The 26,742-nt window shown below is 45.3% G+C and overlaps 8 protein-coding genes across 8 annotated transcripts; 4 read left to right on the forward strand and 4 right to left on the reverse strand.

The window, feature by feature from the left end:
* Nucleotides 1–711: 711 nt before the first annotated feature.
* Nucleotides 712–1,848, forward strand: I203_101475 (uncharacterized protein; the record flags this gene model as incomplete). The annotated part of the gene is made up of 2 exons (XM_019148801.1): nucleotides 712–960; nucleotides 1,039–1,848. The coding sequence occupies 2 exons, from the start codon at nucleotides 712–714 to the stop codon at nucleotides 1,846–1,848; spliced, it is 1,059 nt and encodes a 352-aa protein (XP_019001820.1).
* A 426-nt stretch (nucleotides 1,849–2,274) lies between these two features.
* On the forward strand, nucleotides 2,275–4,806 carry I203_101476 (uncharacterized protein; the record flags this gene model as incomplete). The annotated part of the gene is made up of 2 exons (XM_019148802.1): nucleotides 2,275–2,884; nucleotides 2,972–4,806. The coding sequence occupies 2 exons, from the start codon at nucleotides 2,275–2,277 to the stop codon at nucleotides 4,804–4,806; spliced, it is 2,445 nt and encodes an 814-aa protein (XP_019001821.1).
* Nucleotides 4,807–5,299: 493 nt separating this feature from the next.
* I203_101477 (uncharacterized protein) lies at nucleotides 5,300–8,412 on the reverse strand (the record flags this gene model as incomplete). The annotated part of the gene is made up of 16 exons (XM_019148803.2): nucleotides 5,300–5,414; nucleotides 5,491–5,582; nucleotides 5,638–5,716; nucleotides 5,780–5,787; nucleotides 5,853–6,010; nucleotides 6,073–6,131; nucleotides 6,202–6,377; nucleotides 6,464–6,555; nucleotides 6,619–6,682; nucleotides 6,745–6,770; nucleotides 6,836–6,864; nucleotides 6,934–7,027; nucleotides 7,099–7,177; nucleotides 7,242–7,320; nucleotides 7,399–7,520; nucleotides 7,681–8,412. The coding sequence occupies 16 exons, from the start codon at nucleotides 8,410–8,412 to the stop codon at nucleotides 5,300–5,302; spliced, it is 2,004 nt and encodes a 667-aa protein (XP_019001822.2).
* Nucleotides 8,413–9,349: 937 nt separating this feature from the next.
* Nucleotides 9,350–11,426, reverse strand: I203_101478 (uncharacterized protein; the record flags this gene model as incomplete). The annotated part of the gene is made up of 2 exons (XM_019148804.1): nucleotides 9,350–10,823; nucleotides 10,885–11,426. The coding sequence occupies 2 exons, from the start codon at nucleotides 11,424–11,426 to the stop codon at nucleotides 9,350–9,352; spliced, it is 2,016 nt and encodes a 671-aa protein (XP_019001823.1).
* Nucleotides 11,427–17,230: 5,804 nt separating this feature from the next.
* Nucleotides 17,231–19,036, forward strand: I203_101479 (uncharacterized protein; the record flags this gene model as incomplete). Its single annotated transcript, XM_019148805.1, has 7 exons — nucleotides 17,231–17,323; nucleotides 17,403–17,619; nucleotides 17,716–17,747; nucleotides 17,813–17,900; nucleotides 17,990–18,204; nucleotides 18,289–18,634; nucleotides 18,720–19,036. The coding sequence occupies 7 exons, from the start codon at nucleotides 17,231–17,233 to the stop codon at nucleotides 19,034–19,036; spliced, it is 1,308 nt and encodes a 435-aa protein (XP_019001824.1).
* Nucleotides 19,037–19,147: 111 nt separating this feature from the next.
* Nucleotides 19,148–21,934, reverse strand: I203_101480 (uncharacterized protein; the record flags this gene model as incomplete). Its single annotated transcript, XM_019148806.1, has 11 exons — nucleotides 19,148–19,255; nucleotides 19,312–19,500; nucleotides 19,568–19,702; nucleotides 19,767–20,278; nucleotides 20,338–20,539; nucleotides 20,597–20,754; nucleotides 20,812–21,045; nucleotides 21,114–21,354; nucleotides 21,413–21,500; nucleotides 21,560–21,735; nucleotides 21,791–21,934. 11 exons carry the CDS (start codon nucleotides 21,932–21,934, stop codon nucleotides 19,148–19,150), a joined length of 2,187 nt encoding a protein of 728 aa, XP_019001825.1.
* Nucleotides 21,935–22,197: 263 nt separating this feature from the next.
* I203_101481 (uncharacterized protein) lies at nucleotides 22,198–23,425 on the forward strand (the record flags this gene model as incomplete). The annotated part of the gene is made up of 5 exons (XM_019148807.1): nucleotides 22,198–22,524; nucleotides 22,593–22,958; nucleotides 23,018–23,126; nucleotides 23,187–23,246; nucleotides 23,310–23,425. The coding sequence occupies 5 exons, from the start codon at nucleotides 22,198–22,200 to the stop codon at nucleotides 23,423–23,425; spliced, it is 978 nt and encodes a 325-aa protein (XP_019001826.1).
* A 1,182-nt stretch (nucleotides 23,426–24,607) lies between these two features.
* On the reverse strand, nucleotides 24,608–26,696 carry I203_101482 (pre-mRNA-processing protein 45; the record flags this gene model as incomplete). The annotated part of the gene is made up of 6 exons (XM_019148809.1): nucleotides 24,608–25,100; nucleotides 25,180–26,074; nucleotides 26,148–26,262; nucleotides 26,334–26,375; nucleotides 26,441–26,615; nucleotides 26,680–26,696. 6 exons carry the CDS (start codon nucleotides 26,694–26,696, stop codon nucleotides 24,608–24,610), a joined length of 1,737 nt encoding a protein of 578 aa, XP_019001828.1.
* Between the last annotated feature and the right edge of the window lie 46 nt (nucleotides 26,697–26,742).

Below are 26,742 nucleotides of genomic sequence, written 5' to 3' on the forward strand. Positions count from 1 at the left end.
ATCTCATCATTCTCACACACCAATCCGTATAAACGCCCTTTTCCCTTCCTTTGAAATAATCATCAACCATCAAACCGAATTACACCGACAACACACTGCAGATATATAACTGTTATCCGTCTTGGTACCAACGCAGACAGCTAGATCAACTGATTATAGTCCATCGATCGAGGACTGGTTTCTTCGAGTGAGTTTATTCTGTTCCACAGCTTTGTTGCCACTGCTTGATACCCACAGATTGTAATAGACTAACATATCAATTATCGCTTAGTTGATCGCTAGTACCTCCTCCTTTACCTTTGAACCAAATCACACGTTTGTCCAACAACAACTAAAGACTACTTCAATAACTCTTATCTATCGATCACCCTTCAACCCTTCGAGCATCAACAACGTTCTTTGACGACTTATCTCTCAAGATGAAGATTAATATCAGTCAATAACCTAGCTCAAGTCGACCCTCGACAACTCATCCCATCCAAATCATTTCTGTTAGTTTCATCGATTGAATCACCAATATATCAATTACAAACCGTAAATTGGAGTGGTGGATCGATTATTTGGTTTAGTTTACTTCTAGATCCCTCGAATCGAAACTTATTCACTCCAACGAACGAAACTATATCAATCGTATAAACCCCACATATCATCATAACAATAATCCTGATCAGTTATCCTTCATACCCAACAACCAAAATGACAACCATCCAAATGACATTTGTCAACCCCTTCGTCCCCCAACAGATACCTTCTCCTACACCCAAGACCAAACCGAAACTCAGATCATGTCTCTCTCCTTCCCGATCACCTTCCATCACTGCTTATGCAGATGATAGTGCTGCATATACACCCAGCGGATCCAGATCGACGTCTTTCTCTTCGTGTACTAGTGCGAATGGGGATGGGTGGAAGAGAGCAAAGTGCGTTAGATGGCAGGAGATGAATGGATGTGCCGTCACAGTGAGTTATCTTCTCCTCTACAGGGAACTGATATTTAAATAGATCAAATACTGATCTTAGTATTTATTACTTTTTCAGTCCACGTACGACACCTACTCTCACGAAGAGTACGACCGAACACCCCTAGAACCTCCCAGTGTAGCAGAACGTGAATGCGCATTACCCGAACGTGGATCCAGATGTCTCTCCATATCTAGAGATTGTTTCTTATCGGATTCGAACTCTTACCTTGATGATCATGAAGATGAAGGTGAAGATACCAGTGGGGACTCTTATTTCTTGAATACTCCTCCACCGACCGAAACTTGTTCTGAAGATGGTGAAGCCGACGAATACGAGGCGAGGGAAAAAGAAGATTGGGAAGAATGTATGGATCGCCGAAGACAGATGTTCGCCATGATGTGTCCTCAACTTCGACAAATGAATGGTGATCATCATTCACCGGTGGATCATGACAGGCATCCTGAATTTGAGGGATATAAATCTATATCGGCGACTTTGGCAAACCTCTTGAAATTAGTTAGTGATGATCAGAATGAACGTCCGTCAGATCAGGAAGGAGAGGAGGATCAGGAGGGAGTGGATGAAGTGGTAAAAGGAGATAATTGTGGATTTGGATTTACCTCCTTAACGAGAGATATATTAGAGATTGATACGCCTAGTTTGGTATCCAGCGAGAGTGAATTAGGGTTAGATGATGATGACTGTATCATCCAATCTCCATGTGGATCCAACAATGGAAGTGGGAATTCAACGATCATACCGAATATTTCTCAACAGCATCAGCAACAAGGGATGATGTGTGCGGAAGAATTGGTGATGGCTGCTTGGTCGAATAAGCAGAAGCAGAATGAGAGGGGAAGAGAGAGGATGAGAAGGGAAATATAACAAGAATCACTTAGATCACATATAGTCTTTAGCTTTTCTCGAAGAGTTAGTCACGCATTTGTTATATTTTATATATCCTGCATTTCATACACAATTGTTCTTGATACATACAGTATTTGATACTTTAACGAATTTTACGAATGAATTGTTTTCAGAATTCTCACCTGTCTGTCTGCACTGATATGCAATGGTTCATCTCTATGCAGACCCAAACTGCGCAAGTGCTTTCGTACTGTAACTGAGATGTGGTAGTTCGCTGTTTTGTATTTGCCACCCAATTGATGGATTGATGGGATTGCATTGATTGAATTTAACCGATTTTCAGTCATGGTGGAGTGACTGTGACTGCTTTTCAATCTACACCGTACATCTCTCATCCATATCACCCTCTTTCTTTCTTCTTGTACATTCACCCAATCTATCAAGATGTCTGTGCATACTTTACCTTGTTCTTCTTCTTCCTCTTGCAATCTCATAACATCCCAAGCAGAAGAAGAAGATCAAGGTATTTCATCCCAGGATCAGCAACCCCTTCCACTCATACTTCAACTCCCACCTGAACTCATCGATCACCTCCTCTCACTCGTCCCTCCCGCCCACCGACAGATAACCAGTCTGTCTTTGACGAGGGTATTTCCCGATTATCCTATATCTACCAGACACCTATTCGAGCATCTGATAGTATACAACCCAAGGCAATTATGGCCCCTTTGGAGGAAACTTAAATCCATTAACGATGGGGAGCAGGAAGACCCTCGCTCGGATGGGGGTGAGGAAAATAGAAAGATAACTCGTTCGGGAGGTATTAAATCATTCACATTGAAATCATGGAAAGGTGATGTAGATATACTGAATAACATCTTGAGATGTATATCACCTGAAAAAGGATTAAATACAATAATGTTAAATATCGGTACGAATTTCTCGCCTGATCATCTGGAAGAAATGTTCGATCAACCTAGGATGGGATTGAGGAGATTGGAAATGAGATTTAGACCGTATGTCGAACAGGCTAGTTATTATCAATTCTTAGCTGGTGAGTTTGTCAAAGCAATCCTTTTTTTCCCGTCTATCTAACTCATACCTTCGAGTATCTTTACTGATTGAATTCCTCATTCACCAGGCTCATATTTCGACACGGGCATCGAGACGCTCACCAAAAAATGGCCTTCCCTCTCATCTTTCACCCACCTCTCGATCGTTCAGGACTTACCACCCCGTTCGACCGTCCCTCCCACAGCTGCGAATTCCAAATCCACCTCTTTAGAAGGATCTCTTGCCGACCTCTCACTGGCCAATACCACTGCAACCGGAAGCGGTTCAGATTCAGACCAAGATGATTCCGGTCGATCCACACCCCCTACCTCAATCTCATCAGCATCTGAGAACCCTATGGACATCGGTACTTCCAAATCGTATACTGGTCATGGTCCTTTCGGTAATCCATTCCTGAATGAGAAATTGGGTATAACAAAACCTAAAACATTCGCTCAACCAATCGTATTCTTCGATATCAACTGTATATCTAAATTCGCCTTATCACCTATTGCAGAAAACCTCACTCATCTTAGATTACGTGTACCCTCACGAGATTTACTTAGAGTTCTGATCGCTCCGCCAAGAGGTATCAATACGCATAAGAGGTTATTCCCCAATTTGAATTATTTGGATATATCCACTACGAATGTTCGGATCGATACCAATCTCACTACTTTACTTCGGACATATTCAAAATTGGAACATCTAGTATTGGACCGAGTGAACTTGTTTGGATTTACTGCTAGGGACAAAGGGCCTGAATTGTGCAATGATCTAGGAGGGTTGATCGTTTCTGCTGGATTGGCCAGGGGGAAAGAAAGAGAACGACAGATAGCTCAGTGGGAGTTGGAACAGCGTACGAGATTTGCTGAAGCTGAGGCTGCTCGTATAAGAGCGCAAAGACTGGCGGCTGAACAAGAACGTTTGGCTAATCCATCGGCGGAGGATTCGTTGAGTGCAGAGGTCTTAGATGAGATTAGAAGGAGGGAAAGAATGGAAGAACAACAAAGACAGATTGAATTGGCGAGATCAAGAAGAGGTCATAGATCAGCGGCTCAATCGACTTTCTCACTACGTGATAGAAGTAGACGATCTGGTGCTTCCTCGTCGACAATTGCGACTGGCTCAATATCGCAAATTGATCTTCCACCACCGGACAAGTTGTATATGGTATTACCTCCCCTACCTTCCCTCAAGAGTATATCGATAGGTGGCGAAGCCTCTGGTGTATCGAGTGCGAAAGTTTTAGAATGGGAAGAAGAGTTCCATAGAGGTTGGAAAGATGGTTTGAACAAGGTTTTAGGTTGGGCGGTTCATATTGCAGATAAATATGAGAGAGCGAGGAAGAAAGCGGATGAATGGAGAATACAAGAATTGAAAGAATCGAACAATAAACCAAGTACATCTTCGTCATCCACCAACAGTAGTGGTACGAAACAGGGGAATGGACATATATCGAAATCGAAAAGAAGAGCGTCGATATCGTCGTCAAGTGGTGTCAACAAGCAGTATAGTAAACCGCCATTAGACATCAGACTATTCCGATTCCCCTCAGCATCTGAAAATGTGAATGAAGATGAACAAGGTATACCGGGACCTAATGACCTGACGGCTGGTCTGGTTGAGATTGATCCTTCAGAAACGATACATAGGGAATATCTAGATAACTATAAACAGGCTATAGCGGATTCGCAATTGTACTTGGACAATCAAGATCAAAATCAATCTGGAGGGTACAACGTCAAACCACCTTGTGTACTCTGTACGGTCCCTGATTGTGAGGGACCTGCCCGAAGGGGTGCAGAAGGCGAGAGAGTAGATGGAAGAGGGGGTATGAATGGTGTACATAACAAGGGATGCGGACATGAATTGGGGAGGAAGATATGGGGTTGGGAAGGGTTCGAGAATGATAATGAGTGATGGGTATACAGTAGGGACACTAGCTTGTAGGACAATCGGTGTATTTGGATTTGGATTTGTAGCACATAGGATTTTAAGGCATATTCCTCCCGGAACTGTATATGTACATGTCATGCACGCTATGCAATGCATGAAAAGAGTTGCTATAGGTGATCATGTTATTTCGTAGGTGTTCGTATACTCCCAGTTGACCTCAATTCTAGATGAACTTACTGATGAGACTCAAGATCCTGGACTGTACAAGATGCACAAATGCATTTTAACTCCTTGGATTTGACATATTCTACAGCTATAAGATACTGTAAAAGTTTCGCTATCGCTACTTCTAAACATTCTACTTCGTCTCTCGTGTATATATCCAATTGACTCGAAATCTCTGACATCTGTCAATTCTCCTTACCCGTTACCATTCCTTTCTTCTTATGAACCCAAAAACTCCTTAATAAATTTTCTTATTCGAAGACTTCCCTGCAATGCCGCCACCAGAGATCGATCAACAACGAGTATCTTCCACTGAGTTGGGAGGCTCAAAATACTCAACATACATCGCACCATATTCAATCACCCTAAAAAGACTGTCATCCGCCAAATCAGGTGTCCAGCCGACTCTGCGATATATACATTACCAGATATCAAGTCGGATCAATGCTCCAATCTAGGCGGAAAGAAGCAGTTTAGACTTACGAGTCACGCCAGTCTAGTCCCATCTCAGCATGTAAAACGCCTGCGTTTTCCCAATCTTTCAGTTCGGAGTCGGGTATACCCTTGAACAGGACCTAAGAATGTTCATCAGTCAATTAAGAAGTCATATCTGATCAACATAGCACTTACGAAGATTCTCAACATCACTGAAGGGGGAGGGATGATAGTTAAAGTGGATGAAGGATCAAGTTGACTTCGGTTGAGGATTCTATGTGCACGTAAATCCGATCAGCTGTTTCATGGGAACAGGTATAAGAATGTTAAAGCTGACCTATAAGCCTACAACAAGGGCAATATATTAGCAAACAGACCAAAGTCACCTCACAGAGCGATGGAACACTCACAATGTTCTTATGTCTTGTAAGACCGGGTAGCCAAGAAGTGATCATCGCCGTTCTACTTTCCACTGGTAATCCCAGAGCAGTCAAGATCCTATCTATGTGAGGTATGAATATAGTTTGAGGTAAACACCATGCGTTCGATGGTCGAATATCGGGCCATGCTAAGTTCCCGGAATAGATCAGCTTGTAGTATGGCAAATGAGCAATCAGAAGGCAGACTTACCTGGGATCAGAGGCGCATCTGGATCAGGCTCTTTGTCAGGTTTAGCTTTGACACTTGGACTATGAGCAACATAAATCTTCATCAGCTGTCGTTTTCTTGAGTTGAAGCATGCAATGGAAGCTGAATCACATCATCTCCATGAATAAACCATTGGATTGAGTCCCGGTCAACATATCTTCGACAATACCCCCCGGTTGAACCTTCAAGAACCATCTGAGCTTTTGTCTGGCGCCATCGGGAAGTAATGAAGTCATTGGGTAAGCAGATGTTACTGTCCAATCTGCGATGGAAAGGGAGACTTCGAGCTGTGTGCATGGGTGTAGATAAATCGCATCAGTCAGCTCAGCAAGTCATATGTAGCAGAAAAGGCTGATAATGATAGTGAACCCACACTTTTCTCTTCAGGATGAAGGAATTCGATACTTGGTCTTGCCGATCGAGGTCTGAAAAGTAATCGAGCGGTGTTCTTATCGTGAACGACATCTGGTAGACACAATCAGCAAGGCCAATGAGAACGGATTTACCGGGCAATATGGGAGCATTTACATTTGGTCATTACTTCATTGGGACCGAGTTGATTTCCTACGAAGGTTTGTTTCCAAGTCTTGTCCTTCATTGAGTATACCAGCCATTGTAAGCTGTGATACCACCGTTCAAGTGTCGCTAGCTTACCTCAATCGATAAGGTACCGAGATAGTCTAATTCAGAGTAGGTGGTAAGCATATGTTTTAGATGATGATGATCAAAGGGAGTCGGCACTCACTTCCAGCGGGGATACCTTTTGCCAATTCTCTGTATGTTATACAGCCGTTCGGAGTGAGGTGATGATCACGAGAGAATAAAATCACTTGAAGAACTCACCCAGTAACTTTGGCAGCAAGAGTAACATTTTTACCAGCAGTCGTCTGACAGGTCAGACTTTGATCGGCAGTGGGAGGCGGAGCAGGAGGTTTGGCTGTACGAGCAAGTGGATCATAACGATCTCAACCTATGTACCTCCAAACATAGCGGGTCGTGAAGACTTACCCTCTTTCTTCTCTTCTTTCTTTTCTCCGCCACCTCCGCCACTGGCCGCCGGTGCAGCAGGTGCTGGACCAGGTTTTGCCTAAATCATGAATAATTTACTATCAGCTGCGTATCGGCCAGTCTCGGAGGCACGATCAGCTTACATTCTTATCGTATACATGTACCCCGAGACGAGCAACGTGTTTACCCGCACAGGCATAATGGAACGAGTCGTTATCGGCACTATCTCAATTCGACCCAATCAGCGCGATATCCTCAGCTGTATCATGCTGTGGCTGAGAACCAGATGATTTGGCTAACATGAAAATATCCTCTGAGCCTGCGTATCCACCTATCCACTGCATGTCTGAAGCTTTACATGATAATCTGATCATGTGAGTATTGGGGATATTGAATTTCTCAGTGGCGAGGGCAAGTGCTTTCTGCGGATTTCATACGGTCACAGTAATTAGGTTGGAAGTCCATTGGAAAACAGCAGATTGTAGTATCAGTTGAGAGGACAGTATGAAAGTGAAGAAGGGGTAATTAAAATCGTCTCATCGGCACTTATTGTTTTCGACATAAGGTTTACACACCACTCACCTCATATGAGGGAGGCATAGCTACAAATGCCTCGTACCCTCCTCCGGAGAGGATGAGCATTCTAGGTGGAGCGGCCATCTTGGTTCGTTTCACGTACCACGGTAAGTTGTAGTCCGTCCAGACGGGTGGCAATGGGGGCGGAGGAGGAGGCGGTGGTGTAGGAGTGACTTGGGTAATCTCTTGTTTTTTATCAGGTGTAGGGACCGTTTCGGATTCGTTCTTCTTGCGGTTGGTATTGCTTTCCTCTTCTTCAAACTTCACTCCAGCAGGTAATCGGGGTCGAGATTTCTTCTTCTTTAGGTTATTCGATGTAGGAGTAGAAGCTGAAGGTGACTGCTGGTAGTTGGTGGTCTCGGGTGTTGAAACTCTAGGTAAAGGTGTCGGATTAGGTCTCGGTTTCGATTTGGACAGTTCAGCCCAATCGAATACCCTAGGTGGTGGTGGCGGTGGGGGATACTCAAATACCTCTTCTTCTGGTTTCTTCGATTTGGATATGGGTCTATTTCTTACTTTCTCTGCAATGAGTATCGGAACCGGTTTATGAGGATTAGGTGGCCTGACTGTGATGGAAGGCTCAGCTGTTGGATAATGACCTGGGAAGGTATTCGCCTTTTCGATAGGTGGTTCTGGCGTAGGATGAATGTTAGGTGAAGATTCGGAGAGTGCCTTATAGGCTGGAGGAGGTGTGGAAGGTAAGGGTATTTCAGAGGGAACAGGTTTTGTGAGTGACATGGTGATAGGATGAATATATCAGCGGTATATAAGTTTATCAGACAGTACAAGGTGGGAATGAGGGAAGAGACTTACAGTGGCAAGTGGCAAGGGGTCTGTCGGCTGTGAGGGTGAGGAGGAGGAGGAGGAGGAGGAGGAGGAGGAGGAGGAGGAGGAGGTGTGTTATATGATTCAGCGTGATATTTGTACATATCATGTATGAGTCAGTCGAGTATGGAATCAGTAGAGGTGTGGTGAACGACAACAATGAGGTTTAATGACTTGAGTGGTCGTGGTCAGTGCATTGTTCGTTGTGTCGTTAGCGTGTTAGCATGTAATGAAAGGTACCATCAAATTGATCGGATGTCGACCACGATACCTCTGTCATGCCTGCCTGATGCTACATTGTCAGTTCCAGTCTGACAAAAGACTCTTGGAATCAGCAATCAACCTCAGACTCACCCTCTCATGTATGTGCGTGGATTGTCCAGTATGATCAGCGAGAGAGCGATACGAGTACCATCAAGCTACCTGGTGTACCGTTTTGACACGTATATAAAACTTCTCAGGACGGTACCGACCCACCAACCGGGAGCTCGAAGAGAGTGAGTCAGATCAGGTACCATTTGGCTACAGTCTGTACTCGTAATCTTATCGTCACTTTCGCAGTCTGCAACGTAAAGTGTAGATCAACCACGATAACATCGCTCATTCACTATCACTTCTCTACTATCAACTTGTTTTATAACCATTTTACCATTTAACCAAACAACCTAATGTTATATATAAACCTATATGATATATACTGATCGTGTACGTGTATGCCTTGTTGTTTCATCACTATCGGGGTATATCAAAAGCAAAATTTGGGTATCATAAATAGAGGAATAAATGAATAAAAAAAATCAAATTTGAGCAAATCATTACCACAACCAACTAGACCTCCGTTCAACGCAATCTATCGACCTTGTCCCAATAACGCTTTAGCTTTCTGTTCCATACTTTGACCATCTTCCGCTGTCGTTGTCGATGTTCCCTGAACTGCTAAATCATCCTTCGATCTTCTAACGCCGTTCATACCTACTGTCGGAGTAGGTGGTAAACTCTGACTGGCCTCAGGTTGCGGTGGTTGAGTGAAAGCTTGACTGGCCTGGTATGCAGCCTGAGCATGATCATACCCTTCATTCGCTCCTCCAGCCGTAGCAGGTCGTGATCTCGATGGTTGTTGAGGCGATCCCAACAATGCTGAGATCGCTAGGGAAGATCGTCTCTCGGTCGTAGGTGGTAACCATGATGGATCCCTTTGTCCTTCCAAAGCAGCATTCAAATTTTGAGGTTGACCTTGTCCTTGATCATCGTTGGGTCTATGGTGCTTCCTCAATGCGGCATCTCCACTTTCATCCTCTACTCTTCGCTTTCTCGTATCGTACCCGTACGACGATGGTGGGTAAGCCGCATCCTGAGGACCAGGTGCGTTGTACTGGAATGGCGATTCAGGAGGTTGTTGATTGTATGTCGGAGGATAACCGCCGGCAGTTGGCGGTGGGGGTGGTACGTTGCTATACTGAGGTTGAGGAGTCCAGTTAGGTGGGTAATTGTATACCTCTTCTCGTGGAGGGTACGAACCGTGTTGATGAGGTGGAGGGGGGTATGCGTAACCTTCAGCAGTGTTAGGTGGGTAAGCGCTAGTATCTTGAGGAGGATAAGCGGAATGAGGAGGTGGAGGCGAAGACCATTGTGCTTGGGGTACATTCGAGTACATAGGAGATTGAGGTGGTCCATGAGCGGTGGAAGGAGGTTCAGATTCGGCATAATGACTAGGCACAGGTAGATCCCGACCTTGGGATGACATTGGTCGGTAAGGGTAGGGTAATTGGCTCATGGAATCGGATGATGATGCTGTACCAGGTGCGGTTGGTGGACGAGCTGATTGATCATAGTAGGCCGGTTGTTGATACCCATAGCCAGCGGATGAAGCAGGTCGGCGAGATGGTCCAGCATCTTCTAAAATGGGAGGTCCTTCAGCACCATATGGTGGGTATTCGTAGCCGGAAGTACGAGGTCGGGCATGTGGAGGGGGAGCGACATTCCATTGGGATTCCGGAGGATACTGAGCGTAAGGGGAATCAGGAGGTTGCTGATGTTGTCCAGCGGCAGCAGCAGAACCTGGAGACCCTTTCTGAGCTCTATATTCCGCATGTCGAGGTCTCTCCACAGCGTTCTTGGGCACTTCCACTACCTCTCCTCGTTTCCTTTGGTCCCTATTGGCCCGTTGTGAGAGAGCAGCGTGAACAGGGGCTAGCGAAGACAGCATCGCTTCGTTCAGTGCTGATTGATCAGCGTGAACGGTAGCGGCGTGTTGTCGGAGATTGTCGAGACGGGAGAAGGCTTTACCGCAATGGCATGGGAAAGGTCTTTCACCAGTATGTTTTCTATCACATATCATGATCAGTACATGCCGAAATATGGTGGCTGTGGATGTTTTTGACTCACCGAACATGCCTCGCCAAATGCTCACTCCGGGTGAACACCTTATCGCAATCTCCATATCCTCTACATCTGAACATTTTTCCACCTGATACTCCAACTGGTACTATGGGTATACCATCCGGCGTGAAGTTTGCGCTTGAGGGTCTACCATTGCTGCTCGGCGGAGGAGATGGGATATGTTGTTGAGTTGGGGGTTGTGAGGGATCTGATTGGGGAGTTTGGGTTATACCGTAATATCCACCTGAAGGTGGTTGTTGAGGTGGATAGGCCTGACCGCTGAGGGGAGTGATTGGTTGAGGGGGGTAACCATGGGATGAACCTGGCGGAGCACCAATATCGTTTGGATACACAGGCTGAGAGGGAGATTCGTGTGGTGCGGGGGTAGTCTTGTATCCACCAGAAGAGTGAAGTCGCTGTTCAGGTGAAGAACCATGTTGACTTTGACCTCCTGCAGTTGGAGGTGGTGGTCCATGAGCTGATCCAGGTGCACGAGGGTAATATCCCGCGGCACCGTACGATCTATCATCAGTATTGGCGAAACTCATCTCGTGATGATGGTGGGGATGAGAAGAATGATGGACGTCGTAAGGTCGGCTGGAAGAAGGAGGAAGGCTCAACGGAGCAGATGTCGTTAAAGACGCCGACATGAAAAGATCCAATCGGTCTGAAGAGGCTTAGAAAATCGGATCTTCACTAGTTGTTGACAGCAACTGGGAAGACAAGACGAAAGGGGTGTAGGGATATATTGACGATACACAGCTTGCAGACTAGTTTGATAAGCTGATGGGCGTATTTACTGAGGATCCCACGCTCCTATCGGATCATCACAAACATAAGAGTATGATGGTCAGCGATCCCAGTCTGAACCATTGAACAGCGGGATGATTGAAAACAGAGCACGGCAAGAACGGGAATGGAAAATGTGAATTCGATCGGGTAAAAATGAATGAAGGGTTGCGACAAACGGATAGAGCAGGATCTCCCGCTCTCGTAGATTGAGCAACTCACGATGCACAATAACAACTGTACTGATTTTGGAGTAGTAGCTGACTCAGATTGTTGGGTCGACCAATGAGTTGAGTCGCTGTAGAGAGATGTCGATAAGTTAGCTTCAGCCTATGTCCATACCTTGTTCCAGAGGTAGTGAGACCCAGATAAATGGGTATGAAAAAGGTAGGATTGAAGCCGAGCTGTCGACTAACACGATTCAAAGGAAGAGCGAGTCACAATGTACCGAGCATCTATGGAGACGAGCGGCGAACAATGGAGGAGAAGACAGAAGGCGACAGACACGAATGGTATGAAAGCGGAGAACAAGCAGATGCAGATGGGTAGATAAAGATGTCTTTACCAACTAGATGGTGGAGATCACCAGTGTCCGAAGGGTCCGTCGCGGTGAGGGAACAAGGCATGTTGACTGACTCACCTGATTACGAAGAGTACGAGTACCGATAGCAAGATGGGCGTCTCCACTTTTTGGAGTTTCGTGCCTCGAGTGGGTGAGACTGAGAGTGAATGATAGAGATGTACTGCACTTTGGTCCGAGCGGTGTGGGTGTCTTTAAAAGAGCGGTAAAAGGTACGAGTTTTGGAATCTGATTGAGGAACAGGGATGGGATAGATGTGTATATAGTATATACAGGAGGATGTATGAGGATGAGGATGAGGATGAGGATGAGGATGATATGTATTGATGTGATGGATGAATGATGATGATTTTTGGATGTATTGATGATATACTTTGTAGTATATAGTTTGACAGGGGAAAGAAAGGGGGGGACCTGACTGAGCTACACTGTACGATCATACAGTAATTCTCTCGGTAGATTGTTTGAAATGGAACCTGATCTAAAAAGAAACCAAAAGAAAGGGAAAATTGGAAAACGAAAAAGCAGAAAAGGTAAGTCAGGGTGTTGGTGAGCGGGTGGGAAGAAGGACGAGTACGAGTATGTACAAATGCTGCTGACTACTCGTAACGTGGAAGGAAAGAAAGATATCCTATGACCAAGAGAACCAATGATATGAGGGGGTTGGGGATTTATGCTTTGGTTTCTGTTCGAGGTACACGTTACGTGCTACATTTACGCCTCTCCGATATACCACTGTTCGTATGGAAAAACCCGTGTCGGAATGGATCAGGTAGCGTATGGTATGCTTCGTGTGTGGGTATATGGGTATATGGGCCAGAACATAACAGTGACTTCCAAGCTAAGGCACTTTATCAGAGGATTGGAGATGCAGACAAACAAGGCACTCAGGGACAATCTCGAATCTCTCGAAATCGAAAAAACATTGTGAATTCTCCTTGGGCCTAATGGTGCACTTGATCAGGGGTATCACGCGCAGATGCACAACAGTTCATCCACAGAAAGGTCGGTCGATATCAGATACCCCTTTTTCACCATCACCAATGCAATCTTCTTCAATTATGGACTTACTATCCTCCTTTATCATACACAAATACCTTTCGATCGCAAGGTCTTACCATTTCATCGGGACGGGACTATTCGATAGAAGGGGCTTGTGCGCAATTGAATGTCTTGAAACGGATATGATGTTGGTCGTCAAGGATCTCGTCCTACGTCTACCTCTGTCTGCGAACGGGAAGCTTAAAGCGGAAGGCAGCCAGCGTACTGGTCTGGTAAGCAAGTGAGATTCCAGAACAATGATCATTGCGTGGCGTGTACTAGCGTCGTCTCGTTTCGAAAAGCAAAAAGATGAAACGAGGGGGTTTCATCAATTCCGACCTGCCTCTTCTCCGTACCACCGAGGTATATCATTTTTGTTCTCATTCTGAACCCGAGTAGACCTCACCATGGTTTGGGATGAAACGGAGACTACTAATTTGATCACGACAAAGAAAATCGGCAAAAGGAGACAAAGTGGATGGCTTGTGCGGCTTCGTTTCAGAAAGAACATCAATGCATATATATGTTTGTACCTTATTTCGCCACCGACGTTGATCAAACATATCTTATATGATCCATATGTTGGGAACGACTTCAAACATGAAACAGCTGATGATAATGAGGCGTCGATATTCATATGCAAGTTGACATCCGTCATCCGTCAACGTCGCTGGATATGTGATCACAAGGCGCAATTGATCATCGTCGTGACAGGTATTCGTGTGTCCCACTTCGTTCATTCCAGATCTCGCATCCGTACCAGCCACTTCATGTCCAACATGTTCCGCAGAGTCTAGACCTGCATGTGATGACGCCAGTGATCTTTCTGCTAGCCTCCCCTGATGAAGAGGGTGATACAGGATGTTTTGAGACACCTTCATCATCAGATTTTCAGTCTGACACTTGCACCCAATGCGAAGTCATCGATCTCCTGCTTGTCTTCTTCCATCGTCGGGAACAAGAGGTAAGATACGCTCAGTAGAACGGCCTTAAATCCACTAGCATGGCGTGGTTAGTCTGGACTCTCTCTGTGTGGCTCTGCGTCTAATCCAGTAGACTAGTCATTAGCTTTCCAGACCCATCGATCTCGATGTCTTGGTGATCTGTTCAATTTGGAGGTGCAAGAGTACTGCCACAATGTACAATCACACTAGTACAGATGATCCAGCCAAACAAGCATACTTCGCACCCCATTCGAAATAGTTCTACAGTTATATAGATACAGTCAGTAGCTGAAAACTAACTTTGTCCAGACCATTTCTATACACTGTCGTTCTGGGGTGACCGTCTTCCAACTATGCGTATCGATTGCCACAGCTAGCAGCTTTCGGGACGCATTTTAGGGATGTATCGGAAAAGTAACTTAGCGCAGGGCAAGTGGAGGAAGTCCAAGGATTCTGTTAGGCACAATCCGGAATTCCCGTCCAATTCTTACAAATATTACTGGATGTAGATCTTGAATGACGAGATGATATACGATAGACATGATTCTAGACTTTATATCACGGAGAGTATCATTAACATCGGAGTAATGAGGTACACCGTACGCCGTATACCTGAACTTGTTGGTGTGAAGATGGGGTGAATTGAAGCACAAATCAAGTGATGTAGTAGTCTGCCGTTAAATCCATGAATGCGGCAAGTATGCAATAGAGATCATTGCCGGATCAAAGAAAAAAAAAGCCACATCTTATTCTTAAATCCAGATGATTCAAGTTACCGAACCGTCAGGCACGGGAAGGAAGACGTTTTTACTGGTGAGGACAGGTGACATGCCTAGCCCGAATTGTATGCAGACAAGATCTCCGAAATGGTTTGGAATAAAGTACGAGTATGACTGCCGCACGGCTTTGCCCACTTACAGACGGCGAGCTTCTGCGCCAATAGCCACGGCGCAAGATGATATCCATGGACATCTAAAATTGAGGTCCTATCTCCGCCTCTGTCTTAAATCCAAATACAAGTAAGGAGGGAAGGGGGAGGAAGTGACAAAGAGGCGAAAAAAAGGTACGAGGGACTATTACAGCACATCATAAACTCATGGAAGGGATCTCGGCTATAGACATGATGTGCCTGTGGATGAAATACGATACTGTACATACGGCGGTTGTAGCAGGGGCTTTGGTTCGATGCTCAATCCAATGACCTACTTGTTGTGATCATCAAAGAATAGCCAAAAGATCAAGATATCGTACAAATTCTTCTTTAAGGTATCCGCGAGATCGAGGGATGAATCTTATTGGGACAAGTGTTGAACCGATGATCGGTTCATCGGTTGTACAGTAGTTTGTTGTGAATGACGAAATTGCAGTTTCGTGAATCAAGCACCGAGAGACTGCATCATCAGATATTTTGTTGCCGGCAGTCTTCAATCTAAGAACTGTTCTCTCTTCCCTCGGACTGTTTTTTAGAGGAATTGACAGCTCTCTCCAAGAGCATAGGAATGACATCACACATATATCACACATATATCACACATATATCACACACAGCTGATATCATTCGACTGGCCCTGTTTAGATAAAAGAAGAGGCGACTGTTCGTTACGGATAACATGCGATAAAGTCATATTCAACATGTATCCTTCTCTCAAAACACACTTTTGTCTGCAATCCCCTTATCGGTCGGCCACTAGAGTGGGTGACTTTCTGAGTATGGGACTGTCAGGCTAATCGTCGGTTTCCCCAAGGATATGTTTATGGATCTCCTCAAATAGACGTTCACCATCTTCAGTCCATGGATCTGATACGCTTGGTTTGGGGGGCTCGTCATTCGGTGAGAATGTTGTAGGAGCTGATTCGTCTGGGTGCGGAACAACATTGGTCCATAGATGCGACTCGATCGGAAATGGATGTGAGCCATCAAATTGTGTGTTTTCAGATGCGTGAGTGCTATATCGCCACTGTTGAGCTACCTCCCATCCCGGAAGTACGTCAGGGCTGGTAGTCTGAAAGGGATAAGTGAAGCTCCGCTGAGCGTGAGCATTAGATAGTTGCACATGATCTGCTGAGTTCGTTGCGCACATGTGCTATGAAGAGGCAGAGGGCACGACTGTCGATGAAGCAGAAGACGTGGTGGAAGAAGTGTATTCAAGTGGATCAGGGAGTTTTTGTTTCCCTTTCAGAATGGAAGTCTACCATTATTCTTTGGGATTGAAAGTGCAATCATTTGCTGTGTCGATGCATCTCCTACACCTTCTGTGGAGCGGCGTTAGTCGGCAACCATGAGAACAGGATGATCACCTTCCCCTTACATGCGTGCCACACTCACTGTTGACCTGGATCCCTCACACACTTGATATGATCGTTCCTACAAGATGCACAAGCCAGGACCGTCCTGCGCCTTCTGAGTACGTATGTAAGGCTCGAGTCGTTTGACGGGGTAGCCTCTTTGTCCATCTGAATTCAGTACCTCTCAGTGTACAGTCTAGGGCTGGAAGGGATAGGCAGGACGGTGAGTAGTAAGTCGTATGATAGACCAGACTCCTTTGAGACTCATGTGATTAGGACAACATATGATTGACGGATTGGACGTTCATTTGACCACTTCTATAATTGTGTGGACTAGCGGAGTATACTGCAGGCCCAATTCACCTATGATCTCCTGCGAAAAGCTCGCCGTCAGGAGCATCATCAGAGCTTCATCCTCGTGTGTATTCGCTCGGAACATGTCCCGATGTCTTCTTCTAAGTCGTTGACCCGTCATGCGAAGCCTGTCCTTTGTAAACAGCAAGTTGATGATAAATTGCTGTTGACGTGCCACCTGTCCCACTTCGCCGCCACATCTCAAGTTCTCCTTGATCGGATCCATCATATCATGACACGGGGCGCTCACCGAAATAATACCAATTCGCGAAAACAGTCTGATTTTACGACTTCTTCCTTTCTTGAATACAAACGTTGGCCATCTGATCACCAAGCAGCAAAGTCGACGAGTGAAGAGATGCCTCAAGATGCAGAGCTGATAGGCTCATACCTTTCCTTGGGCTTACAAGCATTAATACCCATAGCTTTAGGGTCATTCAAATCGCTTAAAGTAAGTCACATTTCCCTTCCATTCTTTGATCAAACTACGACGATGGGAATGATCAGATACTTATGAAGACCGTATTTAGACACCTGAAGAGACTATACGAAAACGAAAATCATCTCGCAAGACTCAACTGTTAGATGGAGAAGAAGACGAGGAAGAAGAAGAGGTTATAGAAGAAACGCTCACTTGGACGGATTCACTCCTTTTCCCTGTATTTGGTTCGATAGCTCTCCTTGGGTTATTTTTGATTTTGAAATATGTAGGAAAAGAATGGATAAATATTATACTGGGCTTTTACTGTAAGTGGACCACCAGCATCAGTATTCTCTGAGTTTCTTATTTACTACAATATGAATGAGGGGATCACCTTGCTGATGTACGAAATGGCTGATCAGTCACGGGAGCTGGCATGTTCGCTATGCACTCTGTAAGCTTGTCATCACCTAATGACCAGTGAACAAGGGCTGTGCTGAACTTGCTTTTGACGTGTAGACCTTCTCGTCGATTGTCATATGGTCACTCCTTGCGTTGGGTCGCAAACCTACGACTTATCACATTAGAATTTCAGCTGGGATTCGACGTGAGTTCTATCCTCTTTCAATCAAACCTACAATATATCATGTATGAACATCGCTAGAAGTATGCTAACACAAACGCAATCTCAATCAGAGGTCTTCCATCTCCCAACCACACTCCCATCTATGATACTCATCCCCATATCCATCGCTCTACCCCTTCTTTACATCCCACTCGGGCGACCTTACATCCTATCTAACATCCTCGCTCTGAGTCTGTCAACAGCGACATTAGCATTACTTAAGCTAGATTCATTCTTGACTGCTTTCGTATTACTAGGCGTTTTGTTGATCTATGATATTTTCTGGGTAAGTACATCGTTCCACTCTCCCAATATTCCTGTATCCAATTTTCCAAATGTGCTATACTGATATAACATATTATGTTTATAGGTTTTCGCTACTCCAGTCATGGTCACAGTAGCCAAATCAATCGACGCACCCATCAAGATTCTCTCTCCCAAATCATCACCTTTCAGCCATCCTAAAGATTTCGCAATGTTGGGATTAGGTGATATAGTCGTACCAGGTTTAGTCATAGCTTTATGTCTGCGATTCGATTTACATCGATATGCCAAATCTCATCCTCAGGAGGAAGTTACAACCAGAAGTATATTCCCAAAACCATATTTCTATACGGGGATGATAAGTTATGTGGTAGGATTGGCGACAACTATGGTGGTCATGCATACTTTCAGAGCGGCTCAACCTGCTTTGCTGTATCTCTCTCCTGCTTGTAGTGAGTTACTTCGCTTTGCTCAAAATCTGGCATTAGTTTTTATCCTGGAAAGAAAGGCACTAATAAGAGTCTCTCCCGGATATAGCTCTCGGTCCTCTACTTTTTGCTGTTGTTCGAGGCGAGCTCAAAGATCTTTGGGCATGGTCCGACGCACCTGCCGAAGAAGAAGACAAGAAACTCTTAGACGAGACTATCGAGGCAGCTTCCGAGGTGGCTATGAAAGCGAGAGCCGAAGTCAAGGCTACTGAAATCGAAGCCGCGAAGAAAGAAGGGGAAGTTGAAAGCAATGGCAATGGGAATAGTACCACGCTGATAGAAGATGATGATAGCTGGATGACAGGTGGAGTGGTCACTCCTGATGAAGGCAAAGCGAGAAAACGTAAGAGTGGTAAAAAGAAGTAAATCACAATTACGGCACAAGAGGACCATAGATAGGCTGATGAACCATCGATGCATGCATGATATCAATACTATCAGCTATATGATTGGACTATATACAAAGGTAGGTTTGACTTATTGACGCAAACTTCGTCGATATTTGATGAAAGCTGTCAAGTTCTCGTAAACTTCTTCACCTTGGGTTCTGAGTTGTCTATCTTTTCGCTTATCGATCTTTTTGACCTATCATCATCTCCTATTAGCCGTGTCAAAAGGAACGAAAAGGACAGGAAACTTACTTCGCTTCTGACCTTGGAAACTGTTCCACCCAACTGGGTCAAGAATCCACCCTGTACGAAGACTGGGGAATCATAAGATCGAGTTTCATCGGCGTAGATGTCAATGATAGCGTTCAGTATAGCAATGAGGACCTCAGCAGGGAGAGACAGTGAAGTGGTGAGAGTTTGTATGAGCCATGTGCCGATAACCTGACACGGACAGGTCGTCAGCAACATGAAATGTCGCTCATCGATTGAGCTAATTAGCTCAGCTCACCTTGTTCTCGTCAACCGAGACATTCTCTCTGGCAGCAAGAGCAGAAAGAGCTTCAATTACTCGCACTTTCGCGACATCCGATCTCAGAACACTGGTGCAATCGATTAGAGTTTGGATATTATTACTTTGTACATCCTATGTAATACCAATCATTAGCTTTGTCGGTCAGCGTCGACATCAGAGAGATGTAGAAACTTACTAATTGACTAGGAGCCACTTTCACAGTTCCCCATATACAGCCCAATGCCATCTCCAGAACTTCTACACGCATCTCTTGACCTTTCAGTTTCATGGCATCAGGTTCGGAGCCGAGAGTACCGATGAGAGCGAACATGTCTGACCATATTTGTTGAATTGGAACGGAACTCGCCAATTGAGATGCCGCATCAGACCTAGATGGCAGAGAAGCAGCAGTAGTGAGAAGAAGGTTGTTGAGAGCTTCCAAAGCACGAAGATGGAGAACTGAGAGGACGGAAGTTGTTGGTGGATGTGGTGAAGGCTGATTGTTTGCAGGAGGGAATGAAAGTGGAGTGAGGTGTGAGAGAGCCGTAAGTCGAGCTGGCAACTGTAATGTGTTGAGCAGGTGAGAGAGAGTAGCGCCTGGATTGACCGCTGGCGTATGGCTGCCTTCCTCAATGGCGAAAGAGGGATCTCTACCCATCTCTATAAGGTCTTCGTCTGCGAGCATCTCTTCCATGTCCTCGTCTTCGTCTGACAGATCAACCTGGTATCAGCGACATGACACATTCCTTTTTAGAGGCGCAACTCACCTTCCTGCTCAGCAATTGCCTCAGCAGTGTTCAATACTGGTTCCTCTTCCTCGTCCTCCAATCCCGCACAGATGGTGGTCAACACTTCCAAGGCGATAATGACTGTGGTCAGGTTCCGTTCGATCCGTTCCAATGATACTTCAGCTGGGGATTGATGATCCGTCTTCAGGTCCTTCCCAAGGTTGAGAATGCCTTCTTTGGGCTTAGTTCCAGATGTCAGTCTGTGATGCATCTCTTTGAAATGTCGCATGTAACTCACTATTTGCTGTACAAGCTCCTGGACTCTGTTGACAACATGTGACAGATTGACATCTAATAGCCCATTCACTAAAGGCAGTATAGTCCCGCTCGTCAAACCTGATACGTTGACTCGCTCGTCTGTTCTCGATCCAACCAGCACACAGTTCCTTATCACTCCTACTCATGATATCAGCGAAAGAGCAGCCAAGCAGATATGATACTTGTACGACATACCGGAAACAAGAATCCTTCTGAGAAGAGCTCTTCCATCTGGTAGTTCCTGCTCTACATCACCGTTTGTCTGCTTATCTTTTCCTTTGCCTTTCCTAGCTTTGGCGTTTTGACTACTTTCCACGGGCAGGTGGTCCTCCTCAATAACGCTGATTATGGCTTCTAAGGCATTTGGATAGTTGACGATAGCTTTCCGGAACGGAGGATTATCCTGAGTGAGCGAATAGAGCGCTTGCGCTGGGAATGAAGCATGAGTTAGCTTCAGCTTTAAGGTCAGTCAAATTGCGATAATCGAAGCAACTTACAAGCCGCAAGAGTAACACCGATACTAAGCGATGCCCTTCCAGCTAGAACCTTGATCAAAAGTCCTTCACATCCCACTGCATTGACAGCTGCTAGTGTCTTAGGGTTGGCTTCTGCCAAACTCCATAACAGGGAGATAACATTCTCGGCTAGCGAAAGGAGATGTTTACGATTCTGGAATTGCTCGTCGGTCTGTTTCTGGGGTTGAGATGATGATGATATGGAGTCGATGGTGTTGGAAATCTGCAAAGAAGGTCAGAATAAGGTCGCTTATGGGTTTCACATCAGTAGATGAGCTCACCTTGCCGATAAGGACTGTGAGATGAGACATGATGCCCTTGTTGGCCATCTCATTGCAGATCTCATGACCACCATCGATAGCCAGATTTCTAAACACCAAGTATCAAATCAGGCCCTAACATCAATGGGTCGATAATAATCTACTTACCTCAAGGCTCCCGAAGCTTCTACGAGTACCTCATCCACGCTATCCGACAATCGCTCAATGAGCTCACCAACGACATTTCTACTTTGGAACAATCGTCTGGTGGCCGCATCGTTATGTATCAAATTACATATAGCTGCACAAGCCCAAGTCCTATCCGCATATTCTGGTGATTTGAGCTGTATTTTCCATCGTAAGCCAAGTGGTCCGGATTTCGCATCACAGATCACTCACCTTGTTGAGAATAGGTAACATCTGTTTCTCTTTCGTTGGATCAGCCTTCCCATCGCCCTTCCCACCACCCAAGTGGACATCTGGTACTCTCAGTGGGTTATGTCGCCTTCCTTGAGTTTTCTTCTTGTACTGTGCTTTACCCATCTTGTGTATGCCCAGTCAGAGCGCTATGTACAGTTCAGAGATCAATCCAAAATTCAACAGTTCAACTTTTATAGGAGGCATTTGCACCTCCATTCTGAAATTATCGTGATGGTGACCGTGGGAAGGTGGAGGTTAAGCAGTGACCCACGTGGTAATCTGTCGATCAGATATTTCATTTTTGATTTTCAGCATTCACCCAAGATGTCAAAGGTAAACAAGGTGCTCTTCATGACATGATACCTTCACTTAGTGGTCAGAACAGAATGGTGCAGACAACATTCAAGGTACCGCCAAAGACAGGAGGTGACGATCTCGATGATGGCTTAGAGCTTGACCCTGATTTCCTTGCTGCCTCAGACGAAGAAGGTGGTTCAGAAGTCGAAGGAGAAGATGGTATATCGGAACGCGGGGATGGGAACCTACCGCCATTAGAGGGTGAAGAAGACGAGATTGTAAGGAGTCCCATAGCCGAAAGCAAGAAGCGGTTGATTGAAGAGGTAGAAGCGGATGACGGAGAGGACGAAGAGGAAGCAAAGAAAGCCGATAAGAAGAAACGGAAGAAGGAGAAGGAGAAGAAACGTAAAGCCAAAGTAAGTGAGCTGTACACCTCACGATGCTCGTCGATCGAAGCTCATGCTGAAATATTCCTTATGAGCAGAAAAGACAGCATCAATCTGGTATACCGACAGAGAAGTCTCTCACCCACCTAACTCCCTCCGAACTATCCTCAATCTTACTTAACTCTATACGCGAATCGTACCCATCAGCAAGTTCAGTCGAACTAGACGATATAACTATCCCGGAATCGAATCTACTGCCACCTCCTGATTATACACCTTCCATATCCGAGACAGATCCCTTCAAACCTTTGCAGCAGCGTATCGAAAGTCTGCTGAAGCCACTTGAGAAGAAGAAGTTGGTAGTTGGTCAACCTCAGGTGATCATACTCGCCTTGTCCGGGTTGCGTTGCGCAGACGTGGTGAGGGGCGTGAGGGATGTGAAAGGGAATGGAGAAGTCGCGAAAGTGAGTGGATATCCAGCGACGTTACATCATTGCGAGTTGAGCTAATGCTTCGATAATAGCTATTTGCGAAGCATTTCAAGCTTGCTGACCAGATCAAATATCTACAGAATAAGAAAGTCTCAATAGCTGTTGGTACGCCGGCAAGAGTTGGAAAACTCCTGGTGGAAGGTCAGTTTCTAGTAACAAAGCTTTGTGCGAACTCGGTGCTGATATCTGACGGTTCTGTAGGAGCGATCAAGATTACGTCTGATACCGTACTACTCCTTGATGTAGGTCATCAAGACAGCAGTGAGTTTGCCTCTGAGTACACTTCTACTGGTCATATACCAAAGCTAAATATTTGTTTCTCAGAAATAAGAACTATAATGAATCTACCCGAAGTCCGAGACGAACTTTGGAAGTCTGTCTTCAGCGGTAAATCGAGGGAAACACTGCTTGGCGGCGGCATACGTATAGGAGCGTTCTGATACTGACCATCGCCGGGTATGCTCGGTGCTCAAAGTCTCTGAGGATAGATCGGTTATTCGGCATTGCATATGCATATATATCATATCAAGCAAAATGGAGATTGTCGATGCTGGCTATGGTCTGGTGTGATGGCCTGGATTACAGGCTCAGTAAAGACCGAAATTTCGAGCATTATCTCTGTCTCTCTGAGTGGTAGGCTGGGAGGTATCTTCGGATCCTTCTGCACTCGCTCCAGTGGTACTTTGCGATCCGGGAGAAGACTGGTAATCGAGCCCGGGGTTGGTCTGATTCAGTTTACTCCCATGATCAGCGATGTCGAGAGGGGCATGTTTGGCTGTGGAATCGGCTAAGATCTTGTCGAATGCTGCGGAAGGGTTATATGGCTTGGAGCCTGTGGTAGATGTTTTGTTATCGGATTGAGCAGAAGACGTATTGCGAGGACAAATTGTTAACAGTGAGTGAGTTAATGTTTATAGGTAACGAAAGCCCGTGGGGAATGCAAGTTGAGAGGGTTATTTATGACAGAATGACTTGCTAGTATTGACATGGATGACAATTCTGCTGACATTGGCAAAGAAGCCATTTTCGATGTAAGGATGATCATCGAAGCACCCAAAGAAAGGATCTCATCATGCTTTTTAAACTTGTCATTTGCAATTTAGCCCTGCCTTTTGTCCGGCCTGTGAGGTTTACAGCAAAATTTCAGTGACGCCTGTCCCACTCCCACCATTGAAGTTATGACGGTATAGATATCTTTTGTGATGTTTGATTGCTTCTTAGGGTACTGTTGAAGTAAATCTCCCACAAGACTTCAGAGAAAAGAAAGGATTGTGATCGTGCGTACTGGAAAGAATTCTAGTGCTTTGACATTGAAATTCTACAAAGCAGAGAAGGGACCCTTCTCAGAAGGGAAAGACACCCATACGTCACCTTCGAGGTAAACCTACTCAATGTGCATATATATGTAACAGTGATGACACGTAGGTTTCTCGCCAAAGTACACACATTCCATACGTCATGTTCTCATGTTATCGTCAAGACAAGCCAAGTCAAGCTATGTTAGGTGTAAATGATGGTACATGCAGAATAACAATCACTAAATCGTCGACAGAACCTACTCAACAAAAGACACTCATACCAATCTATCCCGCGCAAAATACAATAGAGTAGACCTTGAGAGATCAATCATCTCTAGCTCTTTTCCTTCTCTCTTCATCCCTATCCTCATTCACTCTCTTACCACCTTTCTTAGCGGCATTCATGAACGATTCCACTCCGAACGGATCAGACGTTCCATCCAAAGCGATGATTGTATCTTTCTCGAATTGAACTGGTCCTTCTCTAGCTTCGGATGAATCGGCACCTTCGAATCCTTTCGTAGCTTTACCCAAGTTGAATCGATCTTTCTCCAATTCATTTCGAATACCTTCTTCTGTACCTCCACCGTAAGACTCATCATTACCTTTACCAGATCCTGCGGACTTGTATATCGCAGCAGCGGCTGAAGATCCTTGGAACAAAGGTTTGTCGTATAGGTTGTAGGAATCTTCAGAGGCGAATCCGGTAGATAGGGATTCTCGATTGAACAATCTTGAATCGAGTAGGGTTTCCTTGGCTGCAGTAGGTTTGGCGAGACCTAGGGCAATTTTCTCGGATATATCTCTGTTGGCTTCCCTGCAATCATGAGGAAAAGATGTATATCAGTTGGGTATTCTTCTTAGCATAATGAAAGTTGTTACAAGTGATGACTCACCTAGCCAACATTTTAGTCCTCATCTCACTACCCATATTACTCATTCTCATTTCCTTCTCTCTTTCCTTCCTCTTCTCGTTCCTAACCTGTTCTCTCTCCTTTATAGCTTCTTCATCCTCCTCCTCAGAGCCTTCATCTTCCTCAGACTCATCCTCACTCGCAGAATCGTATCCGCCCAATCCCATACCCAATTCCTTCGGTGGAGCAGTCGCACCAGCGGACGGAGCAGAGGAAGTGATACCTGATCTTTCCTCTCTCGCCTTTTGAGCCAACAATCTCAAATTCTCTTCTTTCTGCGCTTTCTCTTTCTGTGCCAATAATTGCTGCATCTGCGCTCTCGCTCTAACTTCCTCTCTCGCATGTCGATCAGCGACGTAAAGCGCTTCAGAGAATTTAGCGAAGTTATCGTTGATATGAACATCTTGTAAACCCCTTCCATCAGCTGCCAACCTCTTATCTAACGGTACGGTATAACCCTTGTTGTTTTTCCAATTGGATATACAGGGAGGAATCATCCAATCTTTCTGATCTTGAGCTGTAGCAGGTCTAGGAGGAGATTGTAACACTGGTGGAGGAGGTTCGGCAGGCCCTCGAGGGATTTTTTTATGCTTGAATCTAGCAGGTTCTAATGGATCTTCTTGAACTTCCGTCATCTTGATGATACGCTGTTTACCTTCGCTTGAACCTTGGTTGGCAGGCGTATAACGAATGTATGTGGCGTCATTGTTGGTCTTAGGGACATGTTTAGGTTGAGCAGCTTTGATTTTTCCATGAGTTATCCTCTCCAAAGCTAGTCGAGTTCGCTCGGCGGTGTCGTTGATGGACGAAGCGTCGGGTCGTTCCATCTCGCGCTCCGCTTCTGAGACGTCTGTACGGTTCGCAAGTGGTACGAGGTCTATGAGGCAGCAAACATGACAAATAAAGATCAGCTATTATCCATTTAGAATGACGATAGTTAAATGGCTCACCTTTGAAGCTTGACTGGACCTTTGACCCGGCGGCTCGGCCATGTTGAGCAATAGCATCATATCTCACCAGTCCATCTTGGTCCACTTGAAGTGCTAACGTCGTTCCGGTTCCCGTCTACAAAAGAAGTGGATATGAATCAGCTATTCGTATCATCTTACAGTATTGACCAGCTGAGGAGCACTCACCTTCTTTCTGCCCATATCTAAGGGATACTGAGCGACATGACACTACACCCCCAGACTCAATCAGCATAACAATCCACCCATAATCCAAGGGAAGAGGACTGACTCACCTCAGGATAAGCACCACCACCATTATAATCTACCGCCGTCTTAGGCTTCCATCCTTTCCTACTTCCATACTTGGGTATTTGCGGTCCGACGGGTGGGGCCGAGGAGGATGAAGAGGAAGAAGGCAGGACATCTTCGTACTCTGGCATAGGGTTGTGGAGGGGTGTAGGAAGGGCACTACACATAGATGTGTCAGCTCGTGTCGTACAGCTCGAAAAGGAAGAACAAAAGAAGAGCTTACCGTGCTAATGCTGCCATTTTGTTGGTTCGCTGTGCGATCGATAAAGCGAATAAGGCCTAACTA

Source organism: Kwoniella mangroviensis (assembly GCF_000507465.2).
Source record: "Kwoniella mangroviensis CBS 8507 chromosome 1 map unlocalized Ctg01, whole genome shotgun sequence".
Classification (NCBI taxonomy): Eukaryota; Fungi; Basidiomycota; class Tremellomycetes; order Tremellales; family Cryptococcaceae; genus Kwoniella; species Kwoniella mangrovensis.